The 21,683-nt window shown below is 44.8% G+C and overlaps 1 protein-coding gene across 1 annotated transcript in view; it reads left to right on the forward strand.

Annotated features, from left to right (window-relative positions):
* Positions 1 to 21,683, forward strand: part of LOC144893639 (uncharacterized) — a 125,750-nt gene that overhangs the window by 24,820 nt on the left and 79,247 nt on the right. Inside the window, exon 3 of the mRNA XM_078784543.1 lies at positions 13,386 to 13,619. Coding sequence (XP_078640669.1) covers positions 13,386 to 13,619 — 234 coding nt within the window. The remainder of the gene's footprint in view (positions 1 to 13,385; positions 13,620 to 21,683) is intronic.

Genomic DNA, 21,683 nt, shown 5'->3' on the forward strand with positions numbered 1-21,683 from the left:
CGGACTCAAGCACGTGACACTACGACGTTGGACAGGAAGTGGACGCGTGTTATTCGGACACGTCCATTATGTCATTACGGTGTGTACAGACTTGCACCAAGCTGTCCTGGTCCAAACATTAAATTAACCACATTTATCACCGTAGGAAAATGTACAAAAATGGTTTATCTGCTTAAATAAGGTAAAAAAGTATCCCAAATCTTGAAATTTATCCCTTTGGAAATAAATGCAAAATAAAACTAGAACAGCACTCGGTGGAGCGGCTTACTCTTGTCACTTACCCAACTCGTCCACTAAGTTTTGTAATGTCATCCACAACTTTTTGAAATATCATGCAACTTATCGTTTAAGGCCCGATCACTAAATGGTGAAAAATCAGTTTAAAAGTTAAAAAAAATCCTCCTATCCGGATCTGTATTCGAATCTTCACCAAAATCGAATGGATTTGTTCTTGTCACATAACCAACGTGTCCACCAAGTTTCGTCCGAATCCGTCCACAAAGTTGTTCACAAATCTTGTTCACAAAGAAACAGACAGACAGAAAAGAAAGGACGTCAGGCGATAGCCTGACCGGTATGACGAAAATAGAGAGAATCAATAAATTGATTGATTAATTATGAAATTAAAATAAATAAATAAATAACAATCGTAAAATAATTAATTTCTTGAGCAATGGGCTAATAGCATGCCCAAACCTCCATTGTTTCATCCTCATCTGTAACCTTTTGAAAAATTTAGTAATTAATCGAATAATTAAATAATTAATTGATGAATTGATTAATCAATAAATAAAAATGACCCTGTACAGCAAAATCACTTGGTCACTCATGTCCAAATATCAGCTTCCTCGTTCAAAAGGTGCTTGAGATATTGCTCAGATGAGAAAGGAAATAAATAAGTACTTAATAAATTGATAATAAATAAGTAATTAATCAATTCATTGACAGCCTCACTTTTGTCCTTCGGTGGAGGAATAGGGCAAAATGGAGAATATATATATATATATATACATATATATACAGTGAAACCTTGACTTACGAGTTTAATTCGTTCTGTGACCGAGCTCGTAACTCAATTTGCTCGTTTCTCAAATTAAATTTCCCCATTAAAATGCATTGAAATGCTATTAATCCGTTCCAGCCCGCCAAAAACCACACCAATTTTTTTTTTAATATACAGTATATATAAAAATATCTCGCGCTTTATATTCACCTGTATGCAGCATACAAGTTGGCAGGATGGCCTGGACTGGAGGTACGCACACTTGACTCTAAACTGTCCAGCCTGGGTTTGAATCCCGACCCAGCTATAACCTGTCATGTCGGTGTTTCACAGGCAGGGTGATTCATCAATGTGTGTACCGCTAAACTGGGCGCCCCGTTTGCGTCCCATTAGTTGTTGGATGTTGAGGATCTCACCGTGTCTTCCACAAAGAGAAGGCGAGCTATCGCCGGCACTCTGAACAAGTTGTGGCCTGGCATGCTCTTCTCCTCTGCCGTTATATACGTCCTCCTCGGCATCTTTTTCCAGAAGAGCCCTGTCTCGTCACAGTTGAAGATTTGCTGGGGGATGTATCGTTCGGCTTCTATCAGTTCGGCAAAAGTTATAATAAAATCTTCAGCTGCCTTCACATCCGCCTCACCAAGTCCACAACACGCACACCTCGCTCATGTTTTTCGACGATTGCGTGTTTTATATCCAAGCACATCATCCTCTTCTTCTTCTCAGTACTGCCCTTGGCACTCAATTTCTTAGGACCCATGGTTAAAACTAAGAAAATTTTCCAAAATAACCAAAATGCGAAAACAAAACAGCAGCGATATACGGCAGAGATGCTTGCACGGCAAGATAACCACGTGACCAGAACCCACCTGGTGGCGTAAGCTCCAAAATAACCAAAATGCGAAAACAAAACAGCAGCGATATACGGCAGAGATGCTTGCACGGCAAGATAACCACGTGACCAGAACCCACCTGGTGGCGTAAGCTCCAAAATAACCAAAATGCGAAAACAAAACAGCAGCGATATACGGCAGAGATGCTTGCACGGCAAGATAACCACGTGACCAGAACCCACCTGGTGGCGTAAGCTCCAAAATAACCAAAATGCGAAAACAAAACAGCAGCGATATACGGCAGAGATGCTTGCACGGCAAGATAACCACGTGACCAGAACCCACCTGGTGGCGTAAGCTCCAAAATAACCAAAATGCGAAAACAAAACAGCAGCGATATACGGCAGAGATGCTTGCACGGCAAGATAACCACGTGACCAGAACCCACCTGGTGGCGTAAGCTCCAAAATAACCAAAATGCGAAAACAAAACAGCAGCGATATACGGCAGAGATGCTTGCACGGCAAGATAACCACGTGACCAGAACCCACCTGGTGGCGTAAGCTCCAAAATAACCAAAATGCGAAAACAAAACAGCAGCGATATACGGCAGAGATGCTTGCACGGCAAGATAACCACGTGACCAGAACCCACCTGGTGGCGTAAGCTCCAAAATAACCAAAATGCGAAAACAAAACAGCAGCGATATACGGCAGAGATGCTTGCACGGCAAGATAACCACGTGACCGGAACCCACTTGGTGGCGGGTGGCGTAAGCTCGTAACTCAGATCTTGGCTCGCATCTCAAAGCAATAAACCGCCCGAGCGACGGCTCGTATCTCGGAAAACTCGTAAGTTGGTGCACTCGTAAGTCAAGGTTTCACTGTATATATATATATATATATATATATATATATATATACATATATATATATTGTTACAGACGTGGCTTGGATGTTATTTACCGAGCGGTTTTATGGTATGACCACGTCTGCACAAGTTACCCGATTGTGCCCGAACGTTGACTAGTCGCGCGATGCTGGCTCAATAAGAAAAAGAAGACACCCGGCTGGATTACAATAACACAATACGACACCAATGTTTCGATTCTCAAGTATATTCGTACGGAAAAGGTTAGATTACAGGGGCTAGAGGTATATTACAGGAAGACAGGCACTTAGACACACTCTTATATTAACCCCGGACAGACGACAGACAAACGGGACAACGGCTGACTCACACGGGGGTTTGATGGCTAGGAAAGGCAGGATCGATGGCTCCAGGTCCTCCTGGGCTCGGGGGCAGGGTACAGTACGGTCCGGTCCGGTCCAAAGATGCGGGGAGGTATCGTCGCGCTGGGGGTGGCGGTGGCTTCTCTCTCCAAGCTGAGGCGCATCTGACGTCACATCCGGCGCGGGGCCGCGTATATCCGGCGGGGAGTGACACGCCCTCGGCTCGTTAGCTCCGCCCCAGATGGAATCGGCACGTTGCTTCTCATTGGGTGCGTGGGGGGGTTACTGGCTCCGCCCCTGACGAGGAGCTGACAGCCAGCCCCTTCGGGGTAACGCCGTGGAGCGCATGGTCATGGCGGGTAACCGAGCCGGTGTGAGGACGCACACTCCCCGCCCCTCTGTTGTTGTAGTTGTAATTGTTGTTGTTTGGGGAAGAAGATGGGAGGAGGTATGGGAAAGGTCCTAAACTCACTACTGATGCCATATAATCACATTCTGGTGCAACGAAGAGTCATAATTAATGGAAACGAGGCCTTAACTGACATAGATTAAGAATAACTAGGAAGATGTCCGAAAGTTGTCTACGTGTGGTGCGGTGGACCTGGGCACGACATTTAATGGGGGAATAAGGGGAAGGTCGGCTCTACTGATTGTTGTTTACATGCAATGGGACTAGGGAATGGGGGATTGGGGAAAGTTGGGGAGTATTGGAGAAAATAGGGGAATATTTACAAGCGGATATGGAGGCCAAATTCCATATTCGCAACATTGCACCCTTCTCTACCCTCGGGGCGTCCCGACCCGATAAATTTTTACCTACTTTAGTGTGGCACGCAATGTAGTTCCCTCTACTATTAACTCTACCCTGAGTGCGACAGTTTTACAGATATTCACAAATGAGTAAATATGTCCCCCTGCGACGTTGCACCCTTCTCCTCACAGAAACACACCCACAGGATAACCGAATCCGGAAAGAATCCTCAAACTAAACATACAGCCGGTAGGGAGCATTATTTACAAGACTACGCTGCTATTTACACTACGATCCAGGACCTGTTTTTGGAGGAACACATGCAGATGTTATGCATAGAGAGAGCGCGCTTGCCAACATCGATACACCAACCCACGAGTGCTCTGTGGCCGACGGCCTTTAATAACGTGCAGAGCACCCTTCCCGAGCATCAACAGCACCACCCCACCACCAATCGGTGCAGTCACCATTGTTCATTGGAATAAAAATAAATTCGACAACCCCTAACCCTGCAGGTGTCTCTTGCTCTTCTTGTGGTGCACTTGGTGGTGTTAACTATTAGTGGTTCACCTGTATGGCATAGGTGCCACGTTGATCCATAGGTCCATCCCCGGGTGGTGCTTGGCCGCAAACGAACTGCGGTCCATTGTGGGTGGCCACAAACATTGCGGTCCATATGGTGTATCGATCCTGGCAGCAAACAGCGAAAGTGCAGGCCCACAACTGCGCAGCCAGCACCTCTCTCTCCTCTCTCTCTACCCCAAAGCCAGATCCTCGGAGGTGGGAGACAAAAGAAGAAACAAGTGAGTAAGGTGGTAAGGGCGCAAAAGTGCACGCAATGTAAGGTGATGCACACTGGGGGCACATGGGAACCAGGTGAGACAGGTACGTTCCTATCGTACGCCCCCCCCCCCCCACCAGGTAACCTACATGGCCCCTCCCTTACCCCTTACTGTATCCACACAACACAACACTACCCATAAACATCTACTTTACAAATCAACAAACATCCCTACTGTCTTCCCCGTTCCTCCCATATACCAAATTCGTCTTCTCTCCCTCCTAACCAATCAAATTTGCCATTTTCAACTCAACATCAAAATTTGCCATCACCAATTCATCATCAGTCCCTCCTAGGGAGGGAGAGATGGAATCACCCCAATGTCTCATCCACGTCGTGATGCGTCTCACAAATCCAACAGCAATTCTCATTTCTGCAACACAAACAAAGAAAACACAGGTGTGGAGTCATCATCATCACCACAGGTAAGTGGCTGCGTATGGTGCGACAGGTTCATCAATCCTAACTATCTCCTAAATGACTTTAACAACTTTACACTACCCGGGGTCTTTCTCCGGCCAAACCATTGGCCCTCTTACACTATGGGTTCTAAAAACCAATTCCCATTGGCCAAACTGTGGTGCTTTTCAATTTGGGGTCTCACTCCCCCGATTCATCTCTCGGTGCCCTCGCACAATTTCAGGGCTGCGACGTGTACCTCTCCCAGCGGGTCTACCCACCTGCACACCTCCACCACTGCAGTTGCCACCCGAGCTTACCTAGCTCCTCACCCTAACCTAACTAACTGGGGCAGGCCCTCTGGCGCTCTCCCCACTCGGTGCCCTCTCTGGCACTGGGCTACCCGATCCACACCCGGGATCCTCAGGCACCCACTCACAACTACCGGCTCCCAGAGCCCACCTGCGGCCTCACCTGGCCGACATCCTCACAGTGGTGGAGTGCCCAACCAACTACACACACTAACAGGCTACACGCCCAGCCATTTCCACAACACTAATGCACCCATCCACAACACCATTCTGCAACCGCACCACAAATGCCAATATCCAACCACAATTTACCTGTACCCTCTACCTAACACTTACACTACCCGCCCCGGGTACTCGTGAAAGGGGTCCACTCTTCCCCCATCCACACCTTCGCACCATGCACACCACTCTGTACCACTTACTCCAACTCTCTCCACACACCTGTACCTGCACACCTGTGCTCTCACACCTGGTGCCACCTGCACCCTTCTCTCCCCAAGCGCATTCGCGCTGATCCACAACACTCACTACTCATACACTGCTCCACACACCTGTCCAGTTGCACACCTGTGCAATCACACCTGTTCAATTCTCACACACACACGGCATCATCTCAGCTAACTACTCCCTTCTGAAACTTGCGCTTCCCAGTCGTCCCTTTAAACTATTGCGCTCCCTCGTCATTATCATCCACACTAATCTACCTGCGTCCCCACTACAGGTATCAGTCACTAACTAATCTTAACGTTACCTAATGTCATCTTCTAGATCCCTACACACAATATCCTAACCCACCCGGGCTAGTTTTCACTGCCATACACCCCATAAGCTATTGCTCCTTTGCCCCCCACCTGTGAGGGATGGTGGATTTGCCATCCCACCACATCGGGGGTCTCTCACTACCAATTTTGCACATCAAATTTCAACAAATTAAAAATTTGCCAATCACTGCCCATCATCTGCCAATCACTACTGCCAATCCCTTGCCAATCAAATTTTGTTTTTCTCTAATTTTGGGTCCAAAACACTAACCTCATCACCCAGTCGACTCACTAATACCTCTCGGTGCGCCAATCCCTGTCTAAAGCCCGGCTTCGTAAAGCCAAGCAATGGATGCTGGTTGTTTTGTGCCAGCGGCTGGATGCGTCCGGCACTCGGTGCAGGGACGGGGGCTTACCCGGGCCGAGATCCCACGCATCACCTCGGCGTGGAGCCATCCAATGTCCCGATCTCGACCTGCCGGCACGTCTCAACAAAACGTGGTCGCCATAACGACCCTTCCTATCGGGCTGCCAGCTCCGCCTAGTGGAGCCTGGACGCGGCCGTTCAAAGCGAGGCCCGGCACGCACCGAGGGCCTGCTTCGGCTAAAAGTCGCTCTAACCTCTAACCCGTGTAACGTCGATGCTTCACCTGGACGCTTACACCCCGCAGCCCGTTCCTTGCTCACACATCCAGCTGTGCCCATGCTCCTCGTACCCTTCCTTACACACCCAGGTACACTCATTCCACTCACAGCCTTGGTCACACACCTGACCACCGAACATTTTGGCACACATTCGTTCGTAGCACACCTCACCAAAACACCTCTTCGCGCCCCCTCCTCGGTCACCTCCTCTGTGACAATCACAGGTGTGCCCTCATTCACACACCCAACCACGTGCCTCACCACCAACTCCAGCGTGCATTCCCACTCACGCTCTACCATTCCAGGTGTGCATCCTTCCATCCCAGGTGTACATCCTCTCTCACCTGTCACAACTAACTCACGCTCCATGTCACTCTCACTACTTTCACCTCCATTCCTGACAGCGCACTCACCCTTACTCTTGACAGCGCACTCTTTCCCCATGCACCTGTCCGTTACACACCTTTCTCGCGCACACTCTCCCGTTACACCCTCTGTAACACTCACCACACCGCGCTTCCATGTGCCCCCTCGCACATGCGCTACGACCGACTCACTCTTGCCAGCACACTCACTCCTTGGCACGCACTTTTTCCTCACACACCCCAGAGTCGGACTTTCTCGCACACCTCCTCTTTCGCACACCAGACCTGTCGCACACTTCACCAACGGCCTCTCACGAACACCCGGGTCCATCTCGACCCCCAAGCTTCTTAAATCCCCTGGCGCATCATACGCACGACCATATTGGTCACCACTTACACCGGGTCCTCTTCCTCTTCGCTTCTCCTCCATCACCTGCGAATCCCTCATTCGGTTAATGAGCACATCATCACGATCCAAACACAGACTTTGGACCAATTCTTTTATCTCCTCTTTTATTTCTTTCTTATCCCCTCTCCGTCGCTTCTTAATTTCGCTCATCCCTTCTTCCACTTCTTCTAGTTTCTGCTTCACCTCTTTCATTCCCCGGTACGTCTCCTCAAGCTCGTCCTCCAAGGCTACCTTGACCGTTTCCAGGTGCGTCCTCACCTGCCGGTCCTTCGTCTCCATTACCTCTATCACCTCGTCCAACCTCGTTGTCAGTCCCTCACGTACCGTCTGACACTGCCTCTTTGTCGCTATCAAGTCGTTTTTTATGTCGTTTTGTGTCGCTTTTAACCCTCCTAATACCGCAGTGTTCCTTTGAACCTGCTCCACTAACTCCGTTTGTCCCACCGTCAGCTGCTCCACCTCCTGCGTCAGGTCCTCTATGCCCCCTTGTAACTTTACAGTCCCCTTTCTCACCTCCTTCTCCATGTGCTCCTTACAGTGCCTCACCTCCTCGCGCACTCCTCCGACCTCCTCACTCACTCCTCTTCTGATCTCCTCTCCCATCACTTGCATCTCCTGCCCAGATGCCACCCTCATCTGCTCCATTTCCTCCCTGTGAGCATCCAGTTTGGTTTCTACCCCCATTCTGACCCCCTCTATCTGCTGCTCCATTTGTTTAACTTCCCTTTCCGCTTGGTCCCTCATGTCCCTCAATTTGCCTTCCATACTGTTTTCTAACCCCTCTAACCCATTTTTCACTCCCTCTATCTGATTCTCCTGGGCAGCCATTCTATTTTCTACCCCCGTTAACCCATGTTTCACCTCTTTTATCCCGTTGTCTAACCCCTCAAAATTATTGTCTAACTTCCCAATTTTCTTGTCTAACTCCTCAAAATTATTGTCTAACTTCCCAATTTTCTTGTCTAACTCCTCAAAATTATTGTCTAACTTCCCAATTTTCTTGTCTAACTCCTCAAAATTATTGTCTAACTTCTCACCGGTACCCCTCATTTGGCCCTCTAATCGCCCACTATCAACCCTCATTTGCTCACTCTGAGCATCCATCCGGTTCCCCATTACCCCCATTTGGTTTTCCAATCGCTCACTATTCTTTTCCATAAGGGCCGTCATTTGTATAAAAAAAAGTTCCAATCTTCCCAGCGGCGCTACTTCGGTCGCGGGCACGGTGACCAGCGAGGCGCCTTTTTGCGCGCCCGAAGCATCGTGCGCGAGAGCGCCATTTTGTGCACCTGCTACCCCAGCTGTTTCGCTCTCCTCATGTCCCTCATGTCCCTCAATTTGGTCCTGGACCGACCCTGCCTCACTCTCCCCTACCGGACCCCAGCCGTCTTGACCCGCCATAGCGCGACTTTCAAAATTCGGTTTTTTATTTTATTTTCGTAAAACAAATTCAAATTTCGCCGTTATAATTTCGCGCGGGAAACGCGCTCCGAATCGATTCTACTTGTTACCAATTTGGGCCTAATAAATTTAGTCCCGGGTTCGAATTCCACTCCTCGACACCAATTGTTACAGACGTGGCTTGGATGTTATTTACCGAGCGGTTTTATGGTATGACCACGTCTGCACAAGTTACCCGATTGTGCCCGAACGTTGACTAGTCGCGCGATGCTGGCTCAATAAGAAAAAGAAGACACCCGGCTGGATTACAATAACACAATACGACACCAATGTTTCGATTCTCAAGTATATTCGTACGGAAAAGGTTAGATTACAGGGGCTAGAGGTATATTACAGGAAGACAGGCACTTAGACACACTCTTATATTAACCCCGGACAGACGACAGACAAACGGGACAACGGCTGACTCACACGGGGGTTTGATGGCTAGGAAAGGCAGGATCGATGGCTCCAGGTCCTCCTGGGCTCGGGGGCAGGGTACAGTACGGTCCGGTCCGGTCCAAAGATGCGGGGAGGTATCGTCGCGCTGGGGGTGGCGGTGGCTTCTCTCTCCAAGCTGAGGCGCATCTGACGTCACATCCGGCGCGGGGCCGCGTATATCCGGCGGGGAGTGACACGCCCTCGGCTCGTTAGCTCCGCCCCAGATGGAATCGGCACGTTGCTTCTCATTGGGTGCGTGGGGGGGTTACTGGCTCCGCCCCTGACGAGGAGCTGACAGCCAGCCCCTTCGGGGTAACGCCGTGGAGCGCATGGTCATGGCGGGTAACCGAGCCGGTGTGAGGACGCACACTCCCCGCCCCTCTGTTGTTGTAGTTGTAATTGTTGTTGTTTGGGGAAGAAGATGGGAGGAGGTATGGGAAAGGTCCTAAACTCACTACTGATGCCATATAATCACATTCTGGTGCAACGAAGAGTCATAATTAATGGAAACGAGGCCTTAACTGACATAGATTAAGAATAACTAGGAAGATGTCCGAAAGTTGTCTACGTGTGGTGCGGTGGACCTGGGCACGACATTTAATGGGGGAATAAGGGGAAGGTCGGCTCTACTGATTGTTGTTTACATGCAATGGGACTAGGGAATGGGGGATTGGGGAAAGTTGGGGAGTATTGGAGAAAATAGGGGAATATTTACAAGCGGATATGGAGGCCAAATTCCATATTCGCAACAATATATATACATATATATACATATATATATACATATATATATATATATACATATATATATATATATATATATATATATATATATATATATATATATATATATATATATATATATATATATATATATATATATATATATATATATATATATATATATATAGTTTTTGGCCCTATCTCGAAATTTTACAAATGAGGCCTATGTTGACCTTTTGACCTCTAAAATAATTGGTGGTTTAATTCAGTGTCCTGATATGCAAATCCTCTTCAAATTTCAAGTCAATTGCATGGAAATTGAGGATTTAATAAATTCCACCTAAGCTTTTAGCCCATTTTGACCTCAAAAGTAGTTAGTGGTTGATATCAGTAATATGATACGCAAATCATGTTGAGATTTCAAGTCCAGGATGAAAATTGACAATTTTAGGAACTTGACAAAGGTGTTGGTTGACCTTTGGCCTATGTTGAACTTTACACCTTTTGACCTCAAAAATAAAGAGGTGAGGTTTTGTGAATATCGGTTTAAAATTGTGACCTGTAGGCGATTTATAGGTGAGCGGACAGACAAACAAACCAGACCGAAGAGCATACTTGTCAAAAAAATGTTTTTGCCAAGTAACAAACGCACAGAATTAGTGTGTTATTATATTGGATACACGTTTGTTTTTACAGTATATACTCCCTTAACATACTGACCTTTTCTCTTTTTCATGGTCGTTGGTTACTCTCAAAAGAGATGTTTGTTTGACAGTGGATATTTATTCCAAGTCCTTAAAGATGGATTTTTTTTGTTGTGGTGTTAGGATTCGTCATAAACTTCTAAAAAGCGTCCTCTTCTTCAGATATATACCTTGGCTTCAGTTTAAACGTTATTTCCCGATCAAATTTCAAATTCTTAATCAGAATCGGCACCCCTTCTCCACTCTTTATCCATCTCACTTCAATGCCTGAAATTGTTTGAAATTAGTTAGTCACAGCTTTCTGAATAAATGAATATATGATACAAATTGTTTTCACATCCGTTTGCCTTTGTTTCAAGACTGTTTGAAATTCCGTGTGTAAATAACACATAATCTGCACTGATTTACTTCTGCCGAGGAAAAAAAAAAGAAGCCAATTTACAATGTTGTTCAAAGTGTTATTATTATGCATTATGTTGAATTGCTGTAGCTGGCTGCCCACTTGTTCAGGGGCATGTTGAGTCGCTGGGCATTGACGGTGTGTTATAGATTGCATTAATTGCAAAGACTAGCTCTTTCGTCATGTTAAAGTAGCAATTTCCACATTGCAAACAAATGAAAACTCATTTTCTCGCCTTGTTAGCAATTTTGCCGTTCCTGACGAGCATTGCTTTTACATGAAGTAAATGGTAAAGCCGTTATCGGCCATCGGCCGCAGTGCCCCTGCGTACAACCTCCTTACAGAGGGTATTTCTGGAATGTTATGAGCTGTCAAGAGCTGACTTTGGGCTTGCCAGCTCTCAGCTCGAGGTAGACAGCTGAAATATGCTGAATTTCTTTTTTTCTTCTTTCTGTAACTCTCTAAAAAGGTCACTTCTCAAAGAAGGAAAGCAAGACAGCATTGTAGGATTGTAGACTTTGGTGTGAAGGTTAATTGGGGGAAGTTCAACTTGGCTATGAAGTCTTTGTCTTTCTCTCGCACTTCACTTTTTGGTTTTCATACAGACCTACAGAAATCTATATTCTTCAATTGAGGATACATTTTCTTAATGAAGGCTTCTCCCATTTTATTTTTTGCTTGTAGTTGATCTTGTCCTTAGCATCAATGATATCTGACAGATGGTCAGTTTGTTTCCTTTTGATAGCTCTTATATATTTTTTTATTTCTTTGTTTTTATGATTTATTGATGAGTATTTCCTCTCATTTTAATCCTTTCTTCCTTTCTTCTCAACTAAGGCATTAACTTGGTTTACATTCATGTTTTCAAGGGCTGATCCAGGATAACGTTTTCAGAGGGTTCACCCAGGTAGATTTTAACAACTAAGGCAAAGCCCCCTGAGGGGTGGGTGGGATGGGGATCAGTTCTGGAGGGGGAGGGTTACCCCCTTTCCTCCAGAAGCTGAACCTTTTAATTAATTAATTGACTTGTGTGGGAAAATTACGCGCCAAGACCAGGAATCGAACCCAGGTCCTCTGGTGAACTGTACCAGTGCACTGCCATCTGAGCTATCTGGGCGACCCTGACCAAGCAGGCAATTTTCCCACACATAAAATTACCACTCTCCCTCTGCTTCCGGGGCACTTGCTGCCAATCATAGGAGCCCCCCCACACGCAGAAATCACAGGGCTATCCAATGAAGGCCTACATGTTGACCCATTTAGACAGCTAACTAAGGGATGGGAGGCGTTGAAAATAACAAATAAAAAGCAGCAGGCAAAACAAGGTAAATTAAAAAGATAAATAAAGGCTCTTGGTTCAGGCTTGGCTAGGTCTTGGCTGTAAGGGAAGGGGCCAGCAATTCCATCCCTCAGTGCTCCACCAGCTCCAGGCACATCTGGGAGTATCACCAATGCCCGTCTGATCTCACAATTGTCACGTAGCTTCCTTCACACGGGTTAAGGAGAGGGAGAGAGAGGAAGAGAGGAAGAGAGTGAAAAAATGGTGGCACATTGTCTTCGACCAAATACACTCTCCAATTCTACCCCGTTTGTCACTTCCCTACCAGCCGGTCAGAAAGGTGGGGCACCCGATGTGGCTCATAATAACAATTGACCTTTCCATAAGGAGATTGCCAAAGCAACACTTTTCGTTGCAGAATAGTTAATGTTCTATTTCTTTCCCCATAAATAAAGGGCATTGTCTTCCATTCTCATCCACAAAGACAGAGCCTCCAATATGGGGAACACCCGGCCCATCTCAATATGACACCATGCAGCTTTAGGGAAGTGTGTGTAAACATGGTGGTGTAACTCAAAGATAAAGGAAAACCAATAAAGGCACGAGTCTTTCCCACAACTGAACCGACATTTAATACGTGTGACACTCAAACAGGGCTCATGTGCACCACCTAAGCTATTGGCATCTCTCCATTCTTTGCACAACCGTAGCAATATGTTGCCTTTGATTCCTTTGCTACATGTTGTACTCTATATCCGAGCTTCCTCAACAGGAAACGTTTCCTTCATCCCTTTGGCATTCAATCTAACATGTTTTACTAACCTCAAATTAACCCTTGCCTACCTCAGGGAGAAGCATACTTTGTCTTGAGAGACAAATTCAGTCACTTGCTCGAGAAAACAACTGAGGATGAACATTGTCATATCCGACACTCGGATGAAGAAGAAGGAGCTTGCAGGGAGGTTGATGAATCCACCTCACAGCAGTTGGTGGAGATTGTCACAGCAGCAGAGAATGGAGGAAATGTTTGTGCTGAATTGGATCAGCTTCCTGAATCAGAGCATGATGAAGAAATCTTGGAGGTAATGGTAAAGAATCCATCATTTGCATTTCTCCAGAAAATCTACCACAACAATGTTACTCTTATGTGGCTTTTCACAAATTGATTTGTTTTAAAATCTCAAGAAAACTTTGACTTTGTTTAACTTAATTTGAGTCCAATAAGCTGGATTTTATATATGATAAATCAGTTGACTTTGCCTGTTTAGTGTTCCACTCTGACCATTTGTCTCATGACATCTGAGTAGTGTAGGGCAAGATGCCCCCGATTGGGAATGATGGGGCGAGATGATCCCCACCCCTATGCATGATAGTATAGCCAGCATAGGGCGTAGAAAAACAATAATTATTCAAATGAACAGGATTATAAATAAATAATTGACATATGTGGGGAAATTACAATTAATCGACATATGTTAGATGCTCCTATGGTTGGCAGCTAGTGCCCCCGGAAGCATTGACGGAAAAAGAGTGGCAATTGGGAAAAGTGTGGGGAAATTGCATGCTCGGTCAGGGTCACCCAGATAGCTCAGGTGGCAGAGCACTGGTTCACCAGAGGACCTGAGTTTGATTCCTGGTCTGGCCATGTAATTTTCCCACATATGTCTATAATCCTGCTCATATATATGTGTGTGTGTGTGTGTGTATATATATATATATATATATATATATATATATATATATATATATATATGTATGTATGTATGTATGTATGTATGTATGTATGTATATATATATATCCACGATATCCATTTTTCCGTTCTCCAACCTATAGCTTTGTCTTTAAAAAACTCAACGTTTCGGCCAGCAACCCAGCGTGCGCTGAGCCTCCACTAGCCTTCATAAAGAGAAGTTCCCTTATTCACCTCCTCCCAGATATACCTGGGGGGAGGGGTGGGCCTATTCTATCAACCAATCACAAAGCTGTGTTGCGAGACCTCGTGACCATAGACCCATGCTCGGCTTATGTTGCAAGTGTTTTGTGTGTCTTTGAGCGGTGTATTGTGTTTTGTTGTCCATGTTGCCTGTGTCGGCTATGTCCCACTTTGTCTTTGTCCTCCTCCCAGCATCGGTGTCTCTCTGGTGTATTTATGCATGAGAGGTCCGTATGCCTGTGGTAACGCCACAGTCTCCTCTGTCAATGGTGCCCTCGTTTGGCCAGTGTGCCAGGCCTCCAGTATTCGCCTCCTGGCCCGGTTCGGGGATGCTGCCAGCACGTTCACATTGTCCCATAGAGGAACATGGCCCGCCCTTATTCCATGCTTGGCGATAGCAGATCTTTCTGGGTGATTACACTCAAAGGCCTTGTGGTGTTCATTAATGCGCTGGCCTAAGGTTCTTCCAGTCTCGCCTATGTATTCTCCACCACAGTCACATGGACTGTGCCATGGGTATCTCAAAGGATTGGCAGGATTTTGAGACCGGTCGGGGTGAGGGTTAACTACCAACCTATATACACCTTGAGACGTGCACTGACCAAGGTCAAAGACAAAAGACTAAAGAATGATTGCACAGGTGTGGTATACACCATTGACCAGGAATGAGCGGGAAATATATATATATATTGACCAGGAAATATATATATATATATATATATATATATATATATATATATATATATATATATATATATATATATATATATATATGTATATATATATGTATATATGTATATATGTATATATGTGTATATATATATATATATATATATATATATATATATATATATATATATATATATATATATATATATATATATATATAATGTATACACACACACACACACACACACATAATGGAGCCTGGTGTTGGCTTAGCGGTTAGGGTGCCAGCTTGGGATCCTAGAATCCTGGGTTCGAATGCCGGTCGATAGCTGAATTAATGCCGGGGGGGGGGGGGGGGGGGGGGGTTGACTCAGCCTGTCACTTTTCCGAGGTCGGCAAATTGAGTACCAGTTTACAGGTAATTCCCTGTGTGTCGCAAGAGGCGACTAACAGGGTTGGCGGCAGGAAGGGCATCCAGCCATAAAACATTGCTTCAAAAAGGGGACCACGTTGCCTGAAAAAGGCCAACACCTGCTCTGTGGGGAAAAATGGCCTCTAAAGGTGGTTCATATATATACATAATGCATATGCGTCCTTCGCCCCCTCCCCTCCCCCTCCACTTACAGCATGCTTGAGTTGTCAGTATGCTCATTCTCCTTAATAAGGTCATCCAACATGTGACACATTCTTTCTCTTGCTTATATGCACTGGGTGAAAGTGCCTGTGTAAACAAGATTATATGGATACAACTCGGTCCTTTACGAGTATTTTTTGTACAAAGTTCCTGTTCACGTGAAATGTGGATAAGCTGGCTTATAGTCCTTCCTCGGGATCCTCGTCACTACAACGCCCAAAATATCAGCTGATTATGGTGTTCAAACAATGTTTGGCCAACTACATGGTTTGACATCAGCTACTTTACATACACTTCGTAATTTATTTACATTTTCGCATGATGAAAAGACGTCTGGAACATTCGGAATCCGACTCCATTCTCTTATTAAAACAGTAACCAACCAAACCACCCATCTCTGTTCTGGCCCCACTCAGAATCAGAAATCCCTCGATCAACCAGAGCTCAAGCACATTTACATATTATAAAATCAAAGGCATAAGTATGCCACTGCAATATAATGATGAACGGAATTCATGTTTGATTGCTCTCTAAGCTCAAAAATCGAGTCAGTTGCAAAGAACAGTTCTGCAATAGCAGACTATTTTTGTCTGGTTGTCCAACAATTGATGCTCTCACAATCAGGGAATTCTATTTTACCCTGTGTCGGGAAGGGATTTCATATTGCCCCAAGCTCTCCAGACAGGCAACTTCACCTGACCTTGCTCTATCATCCCAGACTCAAATCACTAATATACTCTTTACTTGTTCATTCTGAAATGATGTATTATCATGCTCCTGGAGAAGAAGGTGAATCAGACTCGGCAACGGTTGCTCGAGTGAGATGTGCATGGAAGAAGTTTCGGGAACTGAGTGGCGTACTGACGAGGAGGGGGGTGTCATTGAAGCTGAAGGGAAAGGTGTATGCTGCATGTGTGAGAAGTGTTATGAATTATGGGAGCGAGACATGGGTAATGAACGTAGAGCAGCAACGAAGGCTGGAAAGGGTGGAAATGCGAATGGTTCGACGGATGTGCGGAGTATCGTTGAGAGAGAGGAAGACAAATGAAGAATTGCGAAAGATGATGGGAATGGAGCCTGTGATTGATGCTGTGAAGAGGAACAGGTTGAGATGGTTTGGTCATGTGTTGAGGAAGGATGAAAGTGACTGGTTGAGAAGAGTGATGGAAATGAAGTGTAGAAGGAAGTAGAGGACGGGGAAGACCGAGAAAGACTTGGCTAAAGGTGGTGGAAGAAGAAATGCGGGCATGGGGGTTAACAAGGAGAGATGCAGAAAATAGGGCAAGATGGAGAAGATTGTCATGGGGACCGCAAGGCTAACCCCCGCTCTAGCAGGGAAAATGGCCTTAAAATGCCTGTTGTTGTTGTTTGCTCCTGCATTTTACTGCGTATCTGTATGACATTATCCAATGACCATTCAACACTTTAAAAAATTCGTGATGAATTGCCATTTTACATTTAAGACATCGATGCGATACACGTGCTTTGAAATCGTTTTTTGCTGCATTCGTTCATCATCTCTACATACATGTTACCAAAATTGATTGGGTTCCTAAACAGGTCTTATTCTAAGGTTCCTAGTACATTATTATGTAACTTACCTTCCATCATTTACATTATCTCTTTCAGACAATATCTCCGACAATTTCCCATGAAATCTGATGAGACTTCCATCAGAACGCGTTAAACCTTTTGTTCATGGTTGACTCACCGCTACAAACATGGTCTCTGTCCAAATTTGCTACTTGACGTTGTAAGGTTCCTCCACCGAAATACCTCAAACTCAATGTCCATAGTAGCTGCAATTCTCGGCTTGAGTTGAGGGATCATACTTAGGCTGACATCACTCATCCCAAACTAAACTTAGCCAAAACAAAGTTTAAATGTTATTCCATGTGAGGCCTTGTACTTTGCAGTGATTTTGAAATTCGATTTGTAATGAGAGACTAACGTATCATCATTATTTATGTTTCCAGGTTAATAATAATTTTTTACTTGTTTTCGTCAATAGAGGAGGTGGTACATGTGTTTAATTGAAGGATATTAACGTGCACCATTGCATTGAAAACAATGACGCTGTGACACAATTGACAAATTAACAAGGTACACCAGATTTAGATCTGAGGCTGTAGTGTCATGTGGAAAGTTATTCAAGCATGACACCAACTTTCCCATCAAACCGTGTGATTTCAACACGTATTGCGAAAAAAAAGTCGTTTCAAAATAGTTAGTAATTGTAAACACGTGAAAAGATTCGAGGATTGTTTGCAATCGTTTAGCAACCTTTACCGAATAATTAACACGATCATTATTGGGATGAATCCATATTTCTGTGGCCTGGCAATGGAGTGTGTGCATGTCAGGGTATCCTTTGCAGATGATAGTTTTGCAACGTTTAAGCTCTCTCCTCCTTGCCTTTTTGTCACTATACTTGCACCCTGTTATATATTTTGACAATCACTCATCAACTGAAGTAAGATTCTCTGCAAATGGTTCTTCAATCTGAGTAAGCCAACAGGAATCGAGACAAAACTACCAAGAGATATAATTGATATAACTTAATTTTTTTTTGTCAGCTGACAAAGGAGAAGAGAAGCCTCCATGATTTATAAAGTATGAGTATATCTAACCTTCCCAACATACATAATATGTTGATGGCATCTCGTATATATGAATATATGAATGAATGAATGATCGTTTTAAGGCCATTTCTCTCCGCTAGAGTGGGGGTTGGCCTTGCGGGCCCCATGACAATCATGGTTCCCTGTTTGAGGCAATGTTTTTATGGCCGGATGCCCTTCCTGAAGCCAAACTTTAGTCGCTTCTTACGATGCACAGGGATACGGGATCATTCATCCCAGCAAGCTGGTACTCGATTTGCCGACCTCGGAAGGATGACAGGCTGAGTCAACCCCCCTGGCGTAAATTCAGCGATCGACCGGGATTCGAACCCAGGATCCTGGGATCCCAAGCCGGCACCCTAACCGCTAAGCTCGTATGCATGCTTAAAATCTTCCCTTTCCGGATTTTTATGCAGGGCTCCTAATGGAGCTGCCACTCACACACACATGAACATACTGACGAAACAAACACTTCATAGAGCCACTGAGCTTGGGGGAAGTGCCGTCACTTCCCAGGACATTCTGGGTACTCGTGACGTCACAACAATGGCGTCGCTTTTCTCACCGTACTCAGTGGGGTATTTTCCGAGGATGAATTTCCTTCTCCCCATGGATGCCAACCGGTGGTTGACTGTCCGTACTCTATCGTTTTAAATTCTGAGCGTCAAGCAAGGAAGCAGCACGTACCATTTTTAAAGTCTTTGTTATGACTCGACCGGTGTTTGAACCACCGACCTCCTACACTCAGAGCGGACGCTATAACCATTACAACACCGAGTCTGGTTCAGTTTGGTACGGTTTGAATAACAACATAAGGCAATGTCGGATTAACACCGATTGTACTTGTACTTTACTCCACTGGCTAAGACAAGATTATAAACTGACTACAAAAGGAGCCAAACTAAAAATCGATGGACGACTTTCGTGTGAATTCACAGCCTATGTACGAACACATTAAAATGTGCCTCCGCAACATTGGGCTTCCAACGGTTTAAAATAAATAAATCACATTTCAACAAAATGGTTGTCAGTTTATTGGTTCTGAGCATACTGCGTAACTCATCATCACTGTGACCAAAAATTGGTCTGCAGTATTCACAATTCATTAACTCTGCTCTTTCTCGCCTCTGAACTATCTAGCCTGGGTATGAATCTTGGCCCAGCTAAAAACTGGCATCCTGGTGTTTCACAGGCAAAGTGATTCATCAACGCGTGTGCCATTCCTCGGATGAACGTTAAGTTGCCAGCTTGGGTTGGTGGAAACGTTAAAGATCCCACTGTGGCCTCCGGGAAGAGTTGGCGATCTATGAGTGTCTCCAGGACCCTGGCCAAATTCCAAATTCCTGCTCTATCCTACAGGGGGGCACTGAATCAGCAGCACAGCTGTGCCTCCAATAAATTAACTACCCACAGCCATGTGATATATACTAAAGAAGAACTCTGTTTTGTCTTTCCTGAGCCTTGCCTGGAGTCAAATGAAAGAATCGGCATCTGATCTATCAAGGAAAAGCTCCAGGTTTTAGCCTCCTCACCTGCCATAGACTTTGGTTCATATTGTATTACATCTGTCGAAACTAAAGGGCACACCACCATACTTCAAATACTTCACAGGTAAATTGCTATATCCACTATTCTTGGTGAATAATTGAGCTCTTTATCCATACGAACCTCACCCATCACTGATTCAAAGTGGGATCTTTAGAGAACCTATAAAGTGTAGTTGGAAATGAAGCAAAAGTCGACTGCACACTGTTTACTACAAAATGAAAATACCACAACACTTCAGGGTAAAAAGCTAATCAGCACGTGTACTACGACTGACGTTTTCCACTATCTTGTCACCATGATAGTTTGACCTGTTTGATATTCCCATCTGAGCACATAGCTTACGTGATACTGCGGTGCCAGATTAAAAACTTTACATTCCATATAATGTGTTAGTTTATCCATTGTCTACTCTCATCCTTATATTCCATGCAGACGTTTCCTATTATTTCCTTGTAGTTGTGTAACGTATACATAAGCTCCTCCGTAAACCTGAGATTGCTGTGGGAAAGAAAATGTGAGGATGTTGTTTGTTTACAGACCAAGGACAAGCATGTTGCCTTGCTGGATGTCGTTTTCAAATATTTATCAAAGTATTGAAAGAACATTTGCACACATGTTTCCTTTTTCACTCTATGAGATTGGCCTTTTTTGTATACTAAGTCGAGGCTCGTGGAAGAGGTTACACATAGAACACATAATAAAGGGAGCGGGAGACGAGAGGGGGAGAGAGGGGGAGAGAGGGGGGGGGGGGGGGGGGAAGCGAAGCACAACAACAGTAGAAAACAACAGCATCAGGAGATCTGTGGAAGGGAGAGCGCTGGGGCGGGGTACACGGGATAAACAAGATGGACACTACAGGGACTTTCAGGAAAGAAAAACAGGGAATTTTGACGGAGGTTAATCTGGCGTGAATTAACGGGGGTAGAAAAGATCAAGGTTCTGGATGGGGGAAGATAAGAGATGGCGGTGAACAGCTGTTTTAAAGACCTGGAGGGAGGAGTGGGATTGAAGAGAGTGAGGGAGTTTGTTCCAGAGGCAGGAGAAAAGAGGAATGAAAGAGTGAAGGTGAGCAGAGAGTTGATTTTGGCAGTTTAACCATAAGAGGGTTGCTGGCAGATCTTGTGCATCTTTCAGGAATATTTGGGGGACAGAGCACAGAGCAGGGGGAGCAAGGCCGGAGAAGAGTCCGTAGAAGATAGCAAGACCACCAACCTGCTTCATTAATATCAAATACAATTGAACAAATATCAAATAATATCAAATATAATTACATTTAAGTAAATGTTAGCTCTTTCACGAGCCTCGATTAAGTATACAAAAAAAAAAAAAAAAAACCACAGCAATGACACAATCCTACTTCCTGTTTCCCTTTCATCAATCTCTGTTCTTTCCCACTCAACTTCCATCTTTAATTTTGACCTTTTCACTTTGACGTTCATCTTCTTCCATTAATTTTCTTGATCTAATTCTAAATCAAAGAAGACTTGTAAACAAAAACAATAGCAACTCTTTGTATCCATAAAACTTCCTGGTACGATTTGACTCGATATTACAAATGCTTCGTAGTATTCCTGGCTTATGTGCAGGTGTAAGTATTTGAGGGGACTCGTTGAAAAGGTACAGCAGTGCATCAGTGTACTTTCATTGCCTTTTTTTTTTCCCCCACAATTGATTTTATTCCTTCAATTCAAATAGGTTACAAAATGTGATGACTTGGTTCTTTTTGGCCTTGCTTACGGT

This window comes from Myxine glutinosa, chromosome 9 (genome assembly GCF_964187855.1).
Source record: "Myxine glutinosa chromosome 9, kmMyxGlut1.1, whole genome shotgun sequence".
NCBI lineage: Eukaryota > Metazoa > Chordata > Myxini > Myxiniformes > Myxinidae > Myxine > Myxine glutinosa.